This window comes from Eurytemora carolleeae, unplaced genomic scaffold (assembly GCF_000591075.1).
Source record: "Eurytemora carolleeae unplaced genomic scaffold, Eaff_2.0 scaffold707, whole genome shotgun sequence".
Lineage (NCBI taxonomy): Eukaryota > Metazoa > Arthropoda > Copepoda > Calanoida > Temoridae > Eurytemora > Eurytemora carolleeae.
In genome coordinates, this window is record NW_019396599.1 from 84403 (window position 1) to 104541 (window position 20139).

General features: G+C 34.0%; 2 protein-coding genes across 13 annotated transcripts in view; one reads left to right on the top strand and one right to left on the bottom strand.

Moving 5' to 3' along the window:
* LOC111706105 (UDP-N-acetylglucosamine--peptide N-acetylglucosaminyltransferase 110 kDa subunit-like) overlaps positions 1 to 7721 on the bottom strand; it is a 12103-nt gene extending 4382 nt beyond the window's left edge. The window contains 9 exon segments of the mRNA XM_023478872.1: positions 195 to 327; positions 511 to 739; positions 897 to 1916; positions 2003 to 2196; positions 4874 to 4942; positions 5648 to 5771; positions 6396 to 6515; positions 6669 to 6787; positions 7529 to 7721. Coding sequence (XP_023334640.1) covers positions 195 to 327; positions 511 to 739; positions 897 to 1916; positions 2003 to 2196; positions 4874 to 4942; positions 5648 to 5771; positions 6396 to 6515; positions 6669 to 6787; positions 7529 to 7597 — 2077 coding nt within the window. The 5' untranslated portion in view covers positions 7598 to 7721.
* A 1207-nt stretch (positions 7722 to 8928) lies between these two features.
* LOC111706109 (osteopetrosis-associated transmembrane protein 1) lies at positions 8929 to 20136 on the top strand. 12 transcript variants are annotated; one of them, XR_002766155.1, is made up of 14 exons: positions 8929 to 9057; positions 9948 to 10040; positions 10485 to 10544; positions 11869 to 11952; positions 12709 to 12759; positions 13490 to 13561; positions 14838 to 14906; positions 15296 to 15352; positions 16545 to 16623; positions 16880 to 17020; positions 17712 to 17796; positions 18998 to 19014; positions 19534 to 19648; positions 19904 to 20136. XR_002766155.1 is itself a non-coding variant. In XM_023478879.1 (14 exons), the coding sequence occupies exons 1-13, from the start codon at positions 8956 to 8958 to the stop codon at positions 19612 to 19614; spliced, it is 1041 nt and encodes a 346-aa protein (XP_023334647.1). In that variant the 5' UTR covers positions 8929 to 8955; the 3' UTR covers positions 19615 to 19648; positions 19904 to 20136. The 12 variants fall into 12 exon arrangements, 9 of the variants coding, with proteins under 9 accessions (XP_023334647.1, XP_023334648.1, XP_023334649.1 ...); XR_002766156.1 differs by having other exon boundaries at positions 19935 to 20136; XR_002766157.1 differs by having other exon boundaries at positions 19534 to 19641; positions 19935 to 20136.
* The last annotated feature ends 3 nt before the right edge of the window (positions 20137 to 20139 follow it).

A 20139-nucleotide genomic window follows, 5' to 3' on the forward strand; every position in this document is an offset into this window, starting at 1 on the left:
CCCCCCCCCCCCCCCCAATCTAGTCTTGCCATTGCAGCAAAATGTTTGATATAGAGAGAAATGATTAGTTTAAGTTATTACACAAATCTAATTCTATTATTTAAAGCCAAAAAATTCCTCTTAATTATAGAACTCTTCTTTCTTCATATTAGTAAATTTTCATATTTATTCAAAAGCTTTTTCCCCCGCCGCGCCCCCAACCCCCCGTTAGAAAAAAAAACTGTACCTGTACTGTGAAGCTATCTGTAGGGGAGAGGTTTGTTTATCAGTTATAATATAATCCATGAAGCTGGCCCCACTAGTTCCAGGGTATCCCAACCACATAGCCTGTAACATGCAATGTCAAGAAATTGTTATCTTTGTTGATAATTTCAGCAATAATATCATAAAAGTTTGCTATCTCATGTGTATTTTCCCGAAAAATCGGCTCAATTATTTATGTAATTTATGTATTAGAACAATAATTTTAACAAGACAAAATCTTCAGTTAATATGGATTAAATTCACTACCTGAATAGGAGCTGGTCGCAGCGCAAATATCTCATTCCTAGCTCCCTTGGTGTATCCGTTCATATTTACAAGAATATGGATTCCATCCTGATATATTCGGTCAGCTGCCTTACCGTTACATGGTACGGCGGAGAGATCAATGAAATGCTCAGCCTCAGCGAAAACCTTTTGGCGGAAAGCGGTTCCATCGTCCGGTGAGAGAGAATAACAGAAAATCTCGACACGGGATCTAAAAAAATTTGTTTTAAAATTATGGCATATTTAGTTTATTTAGTTACTTCTATTTATTTTGAGGAAAGAAATATAAAAATAACTTATCGTCTCTTATATATCAAAATATTAGCATCCCCCCCGCCAGTGAATTTCTAATTTGCATATTTACTGACCTGTCATGAAATCCTGGAACACTCTGCATTAGATGCGACGTTGGATGGTTTCCGAAATCCGAGGATACATAACCAATCCTGAGACGACCGTCTGGGGAGAGATTAGGACTGAACTTGTACAGAGGCTTGTGAAGAACCTGAATCTTCTCCAAGCAGAGCTGGGCATGTCTAGCAGCAATACCTTTCCTATATTCATGGGTCAGGGGATACAGCATCGAATGATGAGGATGTACGCTAGGTAAACGATTCTTCTCCAACTGGTCACCGACGATTGCGACGATTTTCTTCATCCTAGAATTATAATCTGTCCAGTCACATACTATCTGCAGGCAATGGGCTAGGTTGCAGTACGCGTCTGGAAAGTCGGGTTTAAGTTTCAAGGCGGTTCTATAACTTTGGATAGCTTCAGGTATGTTTCCACTGTCCTTGTGGACTGACGCCAAATTGGAATGTGCGTCAGCGAAGGCTGGGTTTATCTGAATAGCTCTGGAGTAGCATTGCAGAGCTCCTTGCACATCATGCATCTCCTTCAATGTATTACCCATGTTACTGTAAGCGTCAGCAAAGGCAGGTTGAATCCTGATTGCTTCTTTATAATGAAGAAGAGCTTCATTTAGCTTTCCTTGCTGCTGCAGGATGGAGGCAAGGTTAGAATGTGCAGCTGCAAACTCGGGGAAGACTTCAAGGGCCTTCAAATACAGTCTTGTGGCCTCTTCTATATATCCTTGTTCTCGTTTGATATTTGCTAGATTGTTTAAAGAATCGGCATGGGTTGGAGAAAGCTGAAGAGCCGTGTTGTAACATTCTTCAGATTCGACCACCAAGCCTTTCTCCTTCAGTGCGTTAGCAAGGTTACAGTAGGCATCGGGGAAGTTTGGTTGAAGTTCAATAGCTCGTCTATAAGTGTCTACCGCTAGATCAATAAGGCCTTGTTCGTAGTATACACATGCTAGGTTTCCATGAACAACAGCATGATTAGGACTGAGATTCAATGCTCTTAAATATGCCGCTACCGCCCTGGAAATTTACATTATTAGACAAAGAACAAAAACATACGTTTATATTTTCTACAATTCTCCGCTCATTGAAAATCTGCCTCCCCACTGTCGAAAATTCTTGCTTCTTTAAGAACGTTTCCAAGGTTGATGTAAGCATCCAAGAAATTTGGATCAAGAGCAACGGCCTTCTCAAAGTGATGGATCGCCAACCAAATTTCTCCTTGAGCGTTGAAGACGCATCCAAGATTAGACCAAGCCACAGCAAAGTCAGGTCGAGTTTCTATTGCTTTCAAGTAACATGCCTAATTTAGGAAAGGAGCAAGGAACAGGGAAGGAAAGGGAGGAAAAAAGAACAAATTAGATTTGTAAATTTGATGATAGTGAGTATTATGAATATTCTGAATGTGCGTGCAATGATTTAAATGAGAAGATATACAGAATTTTGCCTTTCAATATAAGCCTCACAAAGTTTTGCCAACATTTAGGCAAAATTTTGCGGATTTTTTAAAATGCTTAGATGAACACATTATTTTGTATTCTCAATTCGGCGTTTATACTGTATAAAATCTCACGCCTGCGCTGCATGTACAAAGCCATGATGTTCGCGCAATGAGATATGAATGAAGCTACTAGCCACACAAACAATAGGTGTCAGGGATACCAGTATGATGTAGTCCTGACTACAGAAGACTGGCATCATGTTGTAGTTTACCTCCTGGTTCATGGGTCTGTAGAGGAAAACCTACTGGTTATTCAAGCAGCCAGAACCACACCTTGTCACAGATCATTCAAATCAATAATCGAGTATTTTAAAAATTTTACAGTTTCAAAATCTAAATGATGAAATTTCGATTTAGTTTCGGTCCTTTTTTATCTTAAAAAATGTTAGTTCAATCTACTCACAATTTTTTCTATAAATAATTGAGACTAATTTCTATCTATGTTTAGTTAAAAGCCCCTTTCCTCTTTTCTTAGAAACAAAGTAAAACATTTGAATTTATTAAAAATCAGAAATTCGGAATGAGTTTTCCCAATAATATTAAACTAAGGTGTGAAGGGTTACCATTGACTTAAAAACCAAACGCATTAAAAAATACATTTCAGTTCAGTTCTTACAACTTTCTGTAACTCTCAAATTGAGCAAGAAAAATATCGTAACGGAGCTTGCCTTCAAGAATGTCGCAAAAAATCCATGTCAATTTTTTGAGACACTCTGAACTGCCATCCAGCTTTAAATCTCGCCTGAAACGATGATGTGAAATTTAGAAAATTTCAGGCTAGTTCAAGAATAGAACTATTTTCTGAAATTATCTTCTTTTTTCATAATGCTCATGACATTTACAGGCTTTAGGTAAGTATTTTATTGATTTAAAAAAATATATAAATTATAGAATATTTTGCGCGGGCACGTCAGAATAAGAACAAATAAAAATCTAAAATGTTTTTTAAAAAATTTAAAATATAACACTGATTCATGGGAATATATTAGGACGGAAATTCGTAAAAAAAATTCTTCTCAAAATTACTTTTTGTTGCAGGGCTGGGGGCCCTCATTGCGACATAATCCGGGTTTTTTTGACTGACGTGCCTTGAACTAGTTTTAACTTAAATTTTTGATAATCAACTAAAAAATATTATTTATTAAGCCTGAAAGGTCATTTTCGAGCCGCTTGCGCCCACAGAGCAACTTGCGCGCGCATATACACCCGAGCTGCTCTGTGAAACAGGGCGATCACTAAAACATGCTCTTTTGAAAACCCAAACACTATTTTACTGTTGATGAAAATAAAAATATTTAATTCTTACAAGTTTTGGATTTACAACTGATGTTTTAGTGATCATTAATATTCTCCCTGTATGGTTCAATTAGTTTGTTTTAAATTTTTACACGCCAGAAAAAGTTCAGTTGAAAAAATCCCTCATTAATACTTGCTTTAAAACGTTATTTCGACTAATTTTAGATAAACAAATGTGATAAAATTTGATACTTTCCACGCTTCAGAAGATTTATGCTCAAAATTAATAGTTAATTTTTGAGGTTTTAATCCAGACTGTAAATTAAAATAAAGAAATAATGTCCAAGTGCTTGATAATAATTTAAATTAAAATTGAAGGTCTAATTTATATTAGAATTAAGGTCTTAGAAAAACAAGGACTTTGACATGTCTAGGCTTTCTGTCGTGTAACTGTTTTGGTCCCAATTCGGACAGAGAAGAAGGAGCATGCGCAGAATAATTTTGGCCAATGGCGATGCATCAGTTACGCTACTTTTTTGTTCAATAAGTGGTCATATAAAGTAGACAACAACAAGCATAGCAATATCATTATAAATTTTTATATTTTACCAGTAGTGTATACTATTTCATGAGCCAAAGTGCTACAGAGCTTGTTCTCCTATTTAATACATTACAAAATACCCACATTGATGGAACTAATAACTAGCTCAATAGGCCAAGCCTATCGTTCCAGGATGTTAAGATATTTAATTCGCTTTTTGACAAATAACAATTTCAATTTCGGCAGAAACCCCCTAGCTAAAAAACTATTATTTCCGCCCTTTAGAAAATCATTTCTTCCCCAGAAGTTATATGTTTTCGCGGAGCGCCAACAAAATTTCATAAAACACAAACGAAATATGCTTTAAAAAGAACAGTTTCTGGCAAAAGTGATGCTTACCACTTGGATCTTTGAGTGGCAAGACTAGCTAAGTCCTGTTCCGTTTACCAAAAATGGAGGAAATATTAGAGTTTGAAAAATGTTAGCAGTCCCTTGGGAGTAAAATTGACTGCGAATGGAACCAACCAACATAAAACTTTAGAACAAGAATGAACAGTGACGTAACACTGTACAGTATACACCACTAAGTTCAAGTCAAATGGGACTGGAAAAAGAAGTTGCTAATATTGCTATACTCGAGATTGTCACGGACTAATATTGTAGTCAGATAACCAGAGATCAATCACGTGATCTAGACTTTACCTTTGCTTCGTCAAGTCGACCCAGAGCTTTCAGAAGATTACCCAAATCAGATCTTACACAGTACAGATCCTGGAAAAATCAATTAATCCCTTCAAAAATCAATCTAATCATAAATCAGTTTATCACTTCAGAAGTCAACTAATCCCATCATAAATCAATTAATCACTTGAAAATCTATTTATCTCTTGAATTCTATTGATCACTTAAAATTCTATTATCACTTAAAAATCAAGCAATTAGTTCAGGAATCAAATTATCAGTTCAAAAATCAATTAATCAATTCAAAAGACATGTAATCAGTTAACAAATCTATTAGTCACTTTAAAAATCTATTAATCACTTCAAAATCTAATAATAATCACATAAAAATCGATTAATCAGTTAAAAATCAATTGATTAATTCAGAAGACATGTTATCAATTCAAAAATCAATTACTCAGTTTAGAAATCAATTCATCAGTTTATAAATCAATATATTACTTAAAAATCTATGAATCACTTAAAATCAATAACACACTATAAAACTCAATTAATCGCTAAATCAATCAATTAGTCTAAAATGAATTGATCACTTCAAATACCAATGAAATCAAATCATATATAAAAAAAGTTTTGAAGGGACTGCTTCTAAAATTTCAAGTAACCCTCAAACGTAAAAGTGCTAAGCCCGATTCAGGATATAATCAAAAATTGCTAGATAAAAACCCATGCCAATTAATAATTACTCAATCAATCAATCAGATTAGGGAAATCCGAGAAATCCTGTGACCTTACCGGATTGTATTGAAGCGATGAAACGTAAGCTTGTACCGCACCCTCCATATCTCCAGCAGCTACTAGAGCTGCAGCCAGGTTAATGTAACCGTCGATAAAATCAGGCTTCAGACGAACTGCATGTCTAAAATAGAAAGGGTGTAAAAACTTAGTTTTTAAAAAACCTTTTCGTTAAAAATCCGGCCTTATTACATATTTCTTGCTTTTCTTGAAAAAAAAAAAACAATTTAATCCCGTAAATAAACAATATTAAATAAGTGCGCCAGAAAATAAAATAGTTTCGGAGATTGGAACTTATGTTTCCATGACTACAATGAAAGACAACAGAAAGCGAGAACTTTACGAAATTTCTTTGGTCCACAGCATATAAGCGGCTTCTGATAAGTCGAATCTTTAAATTGTTAACTAAGGACTTAACATTATCCGCCGGACGAAAAAAAAAGCTAACTGTAATGAAAACCATATCAATAGTTTTTATCTCTGTTCTGTTGCTAGTATTGTTAATCGTTTTGTATCGGTTAAAGAATTTTATTAATAAAAATTCGAAGATTTCAAAACTTCATTAAAGTTTGCTTTTGTCAAACATATTTAACAAAAGTATTAAGTGCAAAAACGATCCATAAACGGTCGATTTTTTGGGTTATCTTTCTGCCAGGGTAAAAATTTGTTTTTCAAAAATAAATAATCTAAAATATATAAAATTAAAACAAAAAAACGAACCACCTGAAGGGACATTACTTTCTGTTACCTGTAATTATCTAGGGCATCCTGAAGTTGATTCTTCTCTTTGAAAACATTTCCCAGGTTTGAATATGCCTCGGCCAGTAGAGGATTCTGCTTAATTGCCAGGGTGGAGAAATGTGCTGATCTAAACAAAAAGAGATAAAAATAAGAATTAATCCATAAATGACATCCACATTAAAAAAAATATCAGTATATGTGATTTGTTAGAATTTAACACTCTTTAAAGATAGAACATCTTGATAGACTAAAATAATTATCATCTTATAACTGTACTTACTTATCATATCTCCTGCATTGGAAGTGTATAGATGAGAGGAGAAGAAGTATTCCTGTATTTGTTGGATCCTGCCGCCATAGCTGCATAGAATGTTTCTCGGCATTCTCATAATCACCAGCCTAAATAATGAAGACAAATATTAACTTTCAGTATAAGTAGACGTCTCTCTTTGTCTGCTTGGATATCCAATCTGAACTAGTTAACCCCAGAACCATTTTGCCTCAAATTTTGATTGGAAAACTCTGGGGAATACTCTTATTTAAGTTGAGTGGGTTATTAGAGACAACTCCAGGGTCTGTCCAAGAGAACGATTTGCCCCCCCCCCCCCCTCCAGATCTTTCAATTTTATACATGACCACTAATTTTCAGCAAAATAATGTTATTTAGGGTTAGCTTTGACGATTTCTGAGCCAAAAAACGTTCTGTAGGAAATGACCAACCTCCAGACAAAGCTTAAGGTTCCCAACTTGGTCTTGAATATATCAGAGCGATAGCATTGTGAATGTTTTTTGTTTATTCAAATAGCTACGAAATTCTAAGCTGAGTGTGTTGAGTTTATTGGGAAAAAAGGGATCCAGTCAAAGCTGAACTCCTATAAATTACTAGTCTTAGAGAACGATTTTTCCTAGAGAACGACAGACCGAAATATATTTTCAATAAATGTGGAACTAAAATCTACTTTTTTACTCTACAGAGGTTTGGTCCATCACCATCACTGAATTTTAAATCTTTAATCAAACTTTTGGGTCCGTCCTAGAGAACGATTAATTAGAGCTTAAATTAAAAGAATGATTTTTACCGAAAAGTGAATCTTTAAAGTCTGTTAGGGCCTGCAAGCTTTAAAATAAAATCCAACAAACCTGATATTCGGAATGCGCCAATTCAGCTAAACCAGTAACAGTTATAGCAATAGTTTGATGACCCGACATTTTGTTTATTATTTAGATAACTTAGGTTCCACTATTCAGCACATTTGACTATGAATTTTCTGCCTTGGTTTGAAAGAAACTAAGGTTTTCAGTTTTGACTATACGGCCTGCTATAACGCCAACAAATGAACCAATAGGAAGCCAAGAAAATTAGCCTCGCACAAACCCGCCACGTTTCATTTCAACGATATCTTTCCGCTTGATCATATAAATTGAAAATTTGAAAGTAAAATGAAAAATATTTATATTTAAACTTTAATTATATATCTTGAATTTATGTGCGAGACTTTATTTGTATTAAAGTTGACATGATTTGTTGCGAGACTTTCTTTTTGTAAGAGATTAATTGGGCGAGTCTTTCTGTAGATATCAGCTGTTGCGAGATTTTCTGACGCGTCGAGAATAATCCAAGCCAATGCCGTATGAGCTGTATGCGAGACTAAAAATTGATGATAAAATCTGGTGTACACGTTTTGAATTATCCCCCCTTCCGTTTTTTCCCTTATTGCTTATAATTGGAATCTTTTGAAGGATTATTTAACTTATACTAATTTGATCTCCAACTTTATTATGTACTAATTAATATAACTGGCGGGAAAATATCCCAGCTAACATAAAGACCGACGGCGGTTAAACCGCCTCGTTCTACGACAAGCTTCGCTGGAGTTGGGCGGAGCTCCGATCACCTGGTTCGATGTCGGTCTTGGCGGTATAGTAAAAGGATCACACACAGGGAAAATTTTGTTTCTACTACAGAGGTTCAGAATTCCCCGCCATCGAAACTGCGACAATTGCACTATGGCGGGGACATATAGTATATACTATTGCGGTACAATGTATCCCCCGCCATCGCATTTACGACGGCGGAAAACCAACTCTGGCGAAGATTTAATGTTAGCTGGGTAAAATTTTAATCCAATTGAACACAGAAAACCCGATTTCTGTTCATTTGCACCAATGTTTGATCGTACTTAAAACCGGTTACTGATCAGCTGACTTTAGTGCAAAAGTACGTTATAGTTCAATCGGACAATAGCAAACGATATAAGCAGCCAAAGTGAATTTAATCACTTTGATAAGCAGCAGCATCTAAGGTGATAAAACATTCAAATGTCGTCTTTAAAAAATATTTACTGAAATATATTGCGGCAATTTCATAACTTTGAGCGTCTAAAGAAACAAATATCGTCTGCTAGAGGAGAAACTCCTCTTCCTTGTTTATCCTAATTTTACCTGTGAAATCGTATGCTTGTTTTGAATTGTACTATTTGTAATTTTGGCTTTATCAATATTTAAGTATTTATTTATTTTCAATCTGACTCTATTTCAGATGTATATGAAAACTTGAATGAAAAGAAATGGGAATGTTGACTATACTAATATTGATGTTTATGATGTTACACTCCCAAGCTATGCTGGATATTGAAGGAAATCTTTATGAGTTGGATTATTTATTAAAGGTATTCTTCAATCTATTGGGTGAGTTGATAAACCGAGGTAATTTTCTTTTGTACGCTTTTTGGCCCCCTCCAGGGATTCACCTAGATAACAGTGCTCGGCCCAGAAATTGTCATTAACCTAATTACCCTGAAATGATATTTTTTTTTAAGTTATGTTTTATGTTCATTAAAACTAATAGCCGCTGCGCCCTAGCCTGTCCTAGCCTCAGCGCTTGGTCCTAACCTAACCCTGAAATTAATATAATATAACATAAAATATTTTTTTCCATTTAGAGCCTTTGTCGTTTTATCCTAGGTCGCTTTACCCTTTGTCGTTAGACCCTATGTCGGTGAACCCCTCCAGGGCACCCCCTCTTATAATTATTCTATTTTTATGGCGCTCATATGTTTCATGTATGTTCAAAGTTGGGCTTGTGACCGTAGCGCCCGGCCCCCTAGCCTGTTATAGCCGGCCCAGAATTTGACTTAACCTAATCTGTAACCCTGAAACGATACAAAATAATTATCGTTAATTTTGTTTTAAATGTTGGTCCTGTATAAANAACCTTATTACTTCAATTCGTAGAACGTCAATTCCAATAAGTTTATTTACCGCCTTTTGACCAATATTACCGACCTATGATTCCCCCAATAGAGGGAGGATAAGTTACTTAACGTCCCTTGGGACAGCAATGTAAAGAAACCACCCGCTCTGCAAAGTTTTCAGGGAAAAAATCGCGCATTTAAAGTAGTTGTAAATAATTATTATTACATATGTACTTTAAATTTACTTTATTTATTACAACTTTAAGTGTGAAAAATTTGAATTCTTACTACTTTAAGTCTTTACAGAAATATTTTTACGCCTCTGAGAGGGGATCATGAAATGGAGTGACATTTATATTATTTAGAACATGAATCCTAACGGAACCTGTCAGAATCTTCTTAACAAATTCAGCAAATCCAGTTCAATGTTCGTTCTCTGTGCAAACACTTATGCAAAGGAATAAAATTGATTTAAAATCGTATTATTTTATGGCCAGTTTCTTAGACGCTCTACCATAGGTAGAACCATAGTCACTCTCATGGTTACGCTTACCAGAGCAGTGTAGATAGATAGATACGACCTATAGTTGTACCTATGGTTAAATGAATAAGAAATTGGCCAATAGTTAATTTTTTTAAGTCTAAGGAGGGGGGGGGGCGATATTTCATCATTTACAAAATAATCAATAATTTTTTGTTCTATGCGTAAATATCATATTTTTCTCTTATGGTTGTAAAACAACAATGGTGGTTGGTCTTTTTTATTTAGGGAAAAGGTCTTTTAGATGAATGATGGTTGATCTTTTATTATTGTCATTGTTACATATTAAGCTTTTCTGTTATTGATCTCATACAACGATTTAAAAAAAAAAAACAGAAATTTAATTAATTTCCCCTATTAGCCGATATCTATGTGCAGACAATGTGCTCCGTATGTTCTGGACTTGACAGAAATTTATCAGGTATTTTTATTTATAGTTTAATTTTTCATAGAATTCTTTTGGAATATTATTATTATTATTATAAAGATTTATTCACACACAAAGATATAAATACATATATAAATGGTGCAGTTAAAATTTGTTTAAATAAATTTTTTTTTGAAAATACAGGTTTCCAAAAGAAAAGAGAAAAAATATGCAAATTTATGCACAAATTGAAAACATTTTTTTTTACTCACTACATAACATATTTATCATTTCAGTTATTACGTAATCATCGAATCCTTCAACATATAAATTATTCATTCTAGTANACTCAGATCCATTGCACAAGCATAAACTGCTCTACCAGCTCTGTTATAATAATCCACTACAGAGTTGACCCCCCAGCTGCACATTGTAGTACTGGCTAGCTTCTGAAACCCAAACTGAAGTTCATCTGTGGTCAGCTTATCAGAGTTTAGAATTAATATCAACCAGTCAAACCATTTTAGAATCAAGCTGCCAATGGCAATTGCCCTGTAATTGTCACTGATAGCAATGTCATCTAAGTTGTCCTTCACTATGGGCACTAATGTGCACAGTAGTAAAAAAGCAGGAATTTTGCCTGTAGCCAAAAACCATTTAAATAGGGTGGTTACATGATCTATTAACTTGTTTGATGCATTAATTAAGCAGCAGAGCTGAAGTCAAATAATGCATCACTTTTCATTGCTTTCATTTTTATTTTAGTGCATCTTTGACCGACTGGGTGTTAACTTTATTTATATCATCCTGTAATCCATGATGAACTCTTTCTTGTATATTTTGCTATATACTATATACTATATACTATGCAGTGAGAATCCTAATACTCTGGAATAGGAATCAGACGTTATGACGTGAAATAGTTCAAAGAATATGAGCCACAGCAATAGTGCAGTGTAAAAAAAATTAACAAATTTCAGTTTTCAAGTGATATAATTAGCTACTAGAATTAGAAACACCCTCAAATACACTTAATTATTGCTTAAATGTCGTCTTCCTATTCTATAGTTTTCTGGTTCTCAATGTGGATTATCATAAATTCTTTAGATTATAAAGATTCAGAGTTGACATCAGCATTCAGCAATATAAGCCAACTCATTGCCTTTACCTACCTAAGTTTAATTTTCTTGAATTCCTAAATACTACGGGAGTGTTTTAAGAAGATTCCTTTTTAAAAAGTTTCGGAAACTCATTTCTCTTACTTGATTCTCAGATTTTATGTGAAGTTCTTCATTTTAAACGCTACGTTTGGCCTTCAAGCTTTTTCAAAGGCAGGACACTCGGTTTGGACCAGATTTTTTAAATTTAGTATTTTTAGATGTTGTCAAATACAAGTGAAGAAGAGTCCGGGGTTCTCTGTAAAGATATTTTGACTGCTCAGGATAGAGTTGAGATTATTCAGGTTTATTGTTATAGACTAAGTTGCAATTTTTTTCTTGAAAATATATATAAATACTAGACAATGGTGAAAATAGATTCTTTGCAACCTTTTGGAGGAAATCTTTCATATTTTTATCCTTGACTAATTAATATAACAAAAATCATAGATCTAAGACATAAGGTTGCAAATATATAAGGATTAGGTAATGCAACACAGTTAAATAAAGTGAATAAAGATACCGAGGAAAGAAGAATATTCGAGAAAATAATTATCTGCATTAAATATGAGAATAAAAAATTCCCAAAATAATGAAAAACACCGGAAATAGAAAGAAAACCCTTCATATATTATTTGATACAGAAGTCTAAACTGTAAAGGAACTGATCGCTGACTCTATTTATCTATAAATTTGGCTTTTTTGTCTGTCTGTTCGTTTGTTTGTATCCAATAAACGTCAAAACGGCTGAACCGATCGGGCCCAAATTTTTTGTGGGACATCACGTGACCACAGAGAAGGTTTATGAATGATAAAAATTTAAAAAATGTATTTTAAAGGTTTAAAGGTTTCTAAAGGTTGTAAAAAATTTAAATTCTTGAAAATCCGCGAATTTTTTTTTAAAAATCCGCAAAATTTTTTTCTTTTTTTTTAAATTTAAACAAAAAGAACATGTTCGCAATTTAAATAGAAGATGGGCGCGAAGCGCTCTAAAAGCCTAGTATCAGATTATTCTCTGAGAGAACAAACATTCGGCATTTGTAAACATTTTCATATTATAGGAAACATATGAGTACATCGCAGCAGAGCCCACTCGATCCAACCCTACACAGGTATTGTTAGAGTTTATCTAGCAAAGAACATGTGTCCTTTTTAATGCTAGGGTTGCATTGGCATTAAAAACCAGACCAAAAACCAGACCAAAAAACTTCGACCTTTTTTGTATTTCTGGATCAAAAGTAAATTATCCCCTATGGGCCCTGACTATTGTATTTACAACTTACATGCTTTAGTAGTATTTGTTTAAATTTCGAATTTTAATGGGACTGTAAGCGTAATTTCAAGTGACCCTCCATGTAAATATGGCAATGCCAGCTTCACGACAGTAAATTTGTAACCTTCTAATCTGATCAATAATGTGGAAGATATTTCGTTGTAGGTTCAAGGTAGTTCCTATAGGTTTCCCTGTAGAAGAAATGATCAAGTCACTTTTGTTGAGAAACCACAAATGAAAATAATCAGTTTTCAAAATTATAAATATTCAAACCGGATTCATACTTGATCAGAGAAAGCTTTGTTAATGGGTTAATTGGTTTGCCAGCCACTGGAAGTATCTCCTGGATCCCCCCGGCTGGGTTTAAAGCTTGGCGGGATTAAAGGTCCGGCAATGGAACAGATATTGGGACGGTGCTTCCCATACCTGGCGGCGGTCTGGGGGTTTACATTGTAGTCTCTTACAGATTCCATTTCCTGATATTCCTTGTTTGTCGGACTTTATCATCTTTACATGGAGGGTCACTTGAAATTACGGGTACAGTTCAAGATTAAAACATTGTTTTGAAGGGATTATGGTTCAAAGGACACTGTAACAGCTGCTATACGATGCCACTATCTCACAACAGTAATCATTCTAAGGTAAATACAGGTTGATCCACTGTTTAAATATAATACCTGGTTTTATTTTACTTAAAAGAAATATAAGGAAGATAGAGTTCGTCCTAGGGAACAATTTTTCGACCTCCCCCCCCCCATCCTATCAATTTTGTATATGACCACTTATTTTTCAGCAAAATTATTATTTTTTTATTATTTTAGGGTTAGGTTAGGTTAAGACAATTTCTAGGGGACCGAGCGCCGCGGCTAGGACAGGCAAGTGGGCCGGGCGCTGCGGCCACATGATCGATTATATCCATGTGTTACATATGAGATCCATGTACAAANCATTACCGAAGATATCCATTTTTTCTATACAAAAATTTATAATTGTGGTTTCTGTATTAACATATTACGTCACAAGTGACCATCACTGCAGCTGAAGCTATGAATAAAATTGTGTGTTCCTGTAGTCTTGAAAGAAAGTTTTTAAGAATTCCTAGTTAGAGGGAGTGACCGGCATGTATGGTGGTTGAACTGAGGTTGAACTGTGGACACATTTTTAGGATTAATTTGAGACATTTAAAACGTTTCCTCGATGTATAAGTACTGAGTTTGAGTGCTAAGTCGACGTTTAAAATCATGAATTTGGGTGGGTACGTTTACAGAATCGGTTTTTTGAATTATAAAATAACGACGACAAAAAATAAATTTAAAATAATTCAGTAAACTAATCAGATTTTTAGGAACATATTTGTCCAAAGAAATTTTTCAATAAATCAATATTAGAATCATTTATTTTGTTTTCATCATTATATTGAATTTTTTTTTAATTTTTATGAATTTGTTCGCAGATTTCTACAAACTCTTCAATAAAAATTCCAGAAAATCTGCAGAAGATCTTTGTTAATAATGAGAGATTGTAGAAACTAATATTTGAATAAGGTTAGTTATTTTCGATGATAAGAGTTAATTTTTATTTTCTCACCCTTTTCCTAAACAACTTATTAGTTTACTGTAATAAGAAACATTGAAACATAAAAAAGTGTACATTTTTTGTCGTCTTTTTTTGATAATAAAAAAACGATTCTAAAAACGTACCCACCCAAATTCATGATTTTAAACGTCGAATTTTTGCTCAAACTCATTAAATATTCGTCGCAGAGAAACGTTTTATATGTCTTAAATGAATCCTAAAAAATATGTCCACAATACTACATATTCAGTTTAACCACCATACATTGCCGGTCACTCCCTTTAAACTAAAGTCTAATATTAATTTGTTATCATTATTATTTTCTTAATATCAATTATTTAGGAAACAAAAGAATTTTTCGACAGACATTCAATAGTCCAATCTTGCTTTGCGCAATATCCTTACGCTGAGGTAAGGTTTGACATTTTTCAGATCAGACTTTTTTCAATTTTGATAGTTATTGTTTGTTTGTAGGATAGGGGTTGTCATGGGTGGGGGGGGTCTAAATCTGTGAATAAAATTAGATTTTAATAAATTTACAATTTTTAAAGGAAGCTTAACATTTTTGATTTTTTATTTTGTCAAAGAACCGCCTTGAAATTGAGACAAATTCAAAAAAATTAACTCACCCTATTGTTTATTTTTGTATAATGATTTCTACCCTTTTTGATAAAAACTTTGATTTGCTTATGATTTCTTGATTTTTTGCTAAAATTTTCTGTTTTTAACTTTAAGAAAGACTCTTTTGATTTCGAATTAATTCGCATGATCGTATTTTGCTGTATTTTATGCATTTTTAGGGAAATTCTGAAAGAAACACTAGTGAAGCTTGTCTTGAATGCCAATATGTCTATCAGGTTAAAAGAGGTTTTTTTTCTTGATTTGTTAATATTTAAAGAATCTAGACTTTTAGGGCACTTCGCACCCATATTCCATTTCAACTATGAAATATTCTATTCGTAAACATTGAAACAAAAACAAAAACAAATTTGCGGATTTTATAAAGAAAAACTCGTGGATTTTCAAAACTAATTGCAAATCGAATTTTGTTGGGGGGGTAAAATTTAAAAATTTTGAAAATCTATTAATCTTCCATAGGGACCTGAGGTACCACACAAAATTTGGGCCCGATCAGTTAAGCCGTTTTGATATTTATTGGATAAAAACAGACAAACAAACAAACAGACTAGCAAAATATATATATATATATATATATAGATTTGGGTTTTCGTTGGCTTTAAAAAATGTGCAAACATATTTCCAAATCATATTGTTTACAAGTAGCACCTTGCAATATTTTAACTCTGACAAAAAATGAAATGGCCTGAACTAAGCAAATACAATCTTTCAAATTCAAAATTTTGCATAGAACGTAAAAAAAGAAAACTTATAGATTACTAGCTTGGGAACCCAGCGCTACCAAGGTTTCTAAAAGTTTCTCCAGCTGGTTACCCGCACTTGAAAGGTTTTACCGGGAACTAAATTTTCGCTACTAAAGTCGACCCACTCAATTTAGAAATTTAGAATCTCAAAACCAAGCTAAGAACATTCCCGGGGTTCTTCAGAGTTTCCCAATCAAAATTTGAGGCAAATCGGTCCAGGTGTTCCTGAGTTATAATCAGACAGACAAACAAACAGATATTAAACTTTATATATATAGAAGATGGACCAAATGATTTTTTTATAAGTAGAAGCTCTTGTATTATGGAGCCTCCAAAGCATAAAAAGCTTGATTGTTAAAAAATAAATCAAACAGGATGCAATTGCCCAACATTACTGAAAAAGAACGTTCCAAGGAGGGGGGGGGGGGGTTGGAAACTTGGAGAGTCTTGCCTTTAGAGTTCGCTTTATCTATTATCTTATCTACATCATTAGGCCGAAGCTAAAGAATTTAAACAAGAGACGCAGTTCAAACATGGTTGGTTCAACTTGAAATTTTAATGATTTTTTTTCCGAGATTTGAGTCACTGCGCAACTTAAACCGGTGATTTGCGGTCTTGCAAAGCGGTTTAAATTCAATTAATTTGGCCTCTGATTTTTCTTCTTCAGAATCTGTCTGATTACTACAAGTTCAATATTCTGGATCAAGATGCTCCCTTTACAGACTCTGTTTGCTTCGATATACTTGGTGATTATTATATTTACCAAAGGGATTGTTCACATATAAAAGGAAAGAGTTTTTTGGTGTTGAAAATACATCATGTTTCAGAGGATTTTATACCTCCCATGCGCCACTGTGAATTTTGAAGGCATTGACATCATTTACCGTATTATTTGACGCCAATAATAAGACTCAGAAATGTTAGAAATACACTTAAATCATTTCTAGACTGTTAATTTCTTGTATTATTAGAAGACAATAAATTGAAACCGTGTATTTCTAGACGCCATTAACATGACGCAGCGTATCTGGGGAGAGAAGTACAACTGCGGACCTAAACCTAGAACACATTGGACGCTTCTAACTTTAGTTTGTATAGTTCTCTGTACTCCAGCATTCTTCTATCCTGTAGTCAGGTTTACAGGTAAAACAGAGAGAGAGATATATGGGTATATATTTGTCTTAAAACACCCCCCCATTTCTCAGATGCTAGGTGTCTACTTTTTAAATGGTAGTTTGTTTGCTGTTTTGGGAAAATAAATTGATTTACAGGGAAAATATTTGAATTTCATGGTTAGAAATATCTTAAAGGGTGGAATAAATTCTCAGTTGATGTCCAATTTTTCAGTTTTTCTTAATATTGTTAACCCCTGGATAAGGAATGGGAGAGTTTGAATACCCAGGGATATGGATTAAAAAAAATATTTGGCACAGATGAAATTGAAAGGGATGATATGGAATGGGATGGGTCAATAAGGGTTTAACAGGGAAGAGAGGGATTAGAAGGTTTGATGTGGGATGGAAGTGATGAAATTTGAAAGGAAGGTATAAGAAGGTCCTGGCAGGGAAAGAATGGAATGGAAGGAACGGAATGGAATAGGAAGAGTTGATAAGGGATGGCAAGGGACAGGATGTGATTGGCAAAGTTGATATGAATGGTAGGTGATGGAACGGACTATTTCGGCACGAGAGGAGATGGGATGTGATGGAAGGTTAAGGGAAGAGATTGGGACGGCACAAGAGGAGATGGGATGTGATGAGAGGGGATGAGATGGGAAGGAAAGGCATTGTAGGGAATGAGATGGCAAGAAAAAGAAACATGTTGTTTGTTATAGAATCATCTGCTGAGGAGCGTGTAATCAGCCAACGTCACATCACTGACTTTTTTGATCAAAATCTTAGAAGACTCGCCTTCAACAGGTCTGTTAGCTTTTTATACATAGAATGTACATTACAAATATTTTTAGATTTTATGCTTTCATAAAATTAATTCTTTTTCTAATTTTTATTGAAAATCTTTTTTTACTTTACGCGCAATTTCATTTGATCCTCCAAGCAAAGATGGCTACACTGGTTTACAACCTTGTAAATACCAGAACTAGATTGTATGCAATTTTCAGTGTGCGCTGCATACGTAATTTGAAGCTGAATACAATCAAGTTTTGATAAGTTTACACACACATATCTCTGCATTCAACGAACATGCATAGGTTTTAAGGCTACCATAATAAATCGGCCATTGCCCTCTTTACGTGAAGGGTCACTTAAAATTACGCTTACAGTCCCTTTGAGTTTCTTATTATTAGAGCTAACAATACCTTTGTATTTAAAAATATTTGTTGTAAGATAAAAAAACTATGTTGGATAGAAGGTGACTTTATGACGGGTTTAATTTTCCTGAAAAATAGTCTAATTGTTATGATGTCTCCATATAAAGACAATCAGGGATATATTTTTTGAAAATTATATCCCTCCTCTTTCCCCTCTTTTATGCCTAAAGAGATCAAACACGATAATGGGAGAGATAAGGGTTGTTTACATTTAAGTATGATGTATGTGGACAGCTGAGAAACTTTCTTTCTTTAAAAATGAACAATTATTTTAATAAAAGAACTCTGAATTACCTTGAAAGTAAGAATTAAATGAGCTCAGCTTAAAACTTTAGAATTGGATACCCTTAATCCCAAATGCTGAAGCCCTGATTGATAAATCTCTGTATCCGCTGTGGACACTTTTTATTTTCTTAGGATATCTATGCTGGATTGCAACCATTCTCATTGATTGAGTGCGCAAAATTTTAAAATGTCTCTGCTTCTGATTGGCATTCCGGATTCTCCAATTGCCAGTCTGATTGGTTCTTTTCAGGATAGAATCTTATGATTAAATTAATTTTGAAATTAATAAAAAAGGAAGATCAAACAATGATCGTGATAACCACAATTCTAAAGTTTTCAGCTCAGAACAATTGTTATCTACGAATAAAGATAAGATAATGTTTGAATTCAAAACCAGTTTCTGACCAGTCCTAATACGTCACAGTTACCTAGAAACAACCCCTTTTCCCTTCTCCTTAGATACACTCTCAATGGCCCTGCATGATTAAAAGATTGTTATATTTCAGGAGCCGGTTTTCAAGAAGTACGCAAAATACTGATTACTTGGATAATGGGGCGGGGGTGGTGGATGATGTTACTAATGGACGTCATTCTCACTAACTTTTTTTAAGGGGGGGGGGTGGGATTTTTTAACTTGAGTTTTTTTGTCCTTTGGGTTTATTGGATGCCTAGGATTCAAAATTATCAAATGATTAGACTGGAAAATCATTTTTTTAAGTTGTTGTACGTTAAAGGGGCCATATCTCCATTTCTCTTTTGGCCCATTATGTTCCCACTCACAACAAGTTCTGCAATATGCCAAGCACATTTGGGGAGTGAGAAGGGGCCCCATGCCAATCAAGATATAATTATGTGTTCAGTAAAAAGTGTTTTCCAGCTCAATCAATTTGGTGATGTTGAGTTGTATTGATCCCTTTTGTTAATAACTATTAACTAAATTTATTCTTAATTCTTCAAAAATGTTGTAGTTTTAGGGTGAAGAGTAAAAGGAGGGAGGGGGGGAGGGCTAACTGGGAGGTAATAAAAAATCCTGTTTTCCAAGTTTACAGATCAAAACAAACTTACAAAGATATTTTGCTGCCTCCATGATATATTGGGGCATACATTTAAAAATATGTTGTGAACCAATGATGTGAATTGTGATTTAGAAGTACAAGGTTAATCAATAAACGTTGAGCTGATATAGGAGCTGATATTTCACTTCAAGACTCTAATCTTCTAATCCTATATAATCAAACGCCATAGAAAATTAAAACTTTGGCTAATTTGATTTTGCAGAATTCATAGTTTGAAATATCAGGTATACAACATTGTATTGCAAAGATTTAAGGATCAGAAAAGTTGAGTTTTAATCAGTTCTTTTAAATTTATCCAACCTTAATGGCAGTCAATACTATTCCCAATGTTTATTGACCAACATTGTCCATATTAAATTTGTTAAAGCTTATGAATGTTGAGAAAGCTTTTTCTGTGTACACTGTACACTGGACAGTGTACACAGTAACAGTGTACAGTACACTTAAGTATATTTACAGTCAATATTGAGTCCTTGTTTTAAAAGTGTATAAAAACAAAAAAATGCTTATGTGGAATGCAGAAATGGTTCCAAAAAATGTTGTCAGATTAATAAAATAGTTTTAAAATATGT

Coding starts and splice junctions, on each gene's coding strand:
- LOC111706109 (XM_023478879.1), top strand. CDS start 8,956: ATGGGAATGTTGACTATACTAATATTGATGTTTATGATGTTACACTCC. Junction 10,545..11,868: donor ACTTGACAGAAATTTATCAG/GTATTTTTATTT, acceptor TAGTATTTTTAG/ATGTTGTCAAATACAAGTGA. Junction 13,562..14,837: donor ACAACAGTAATCATTCTAAG/GTAAATACAGGT, acceptor TCAATTATTTAG/GAAACAAAAGAATTTTTCGA.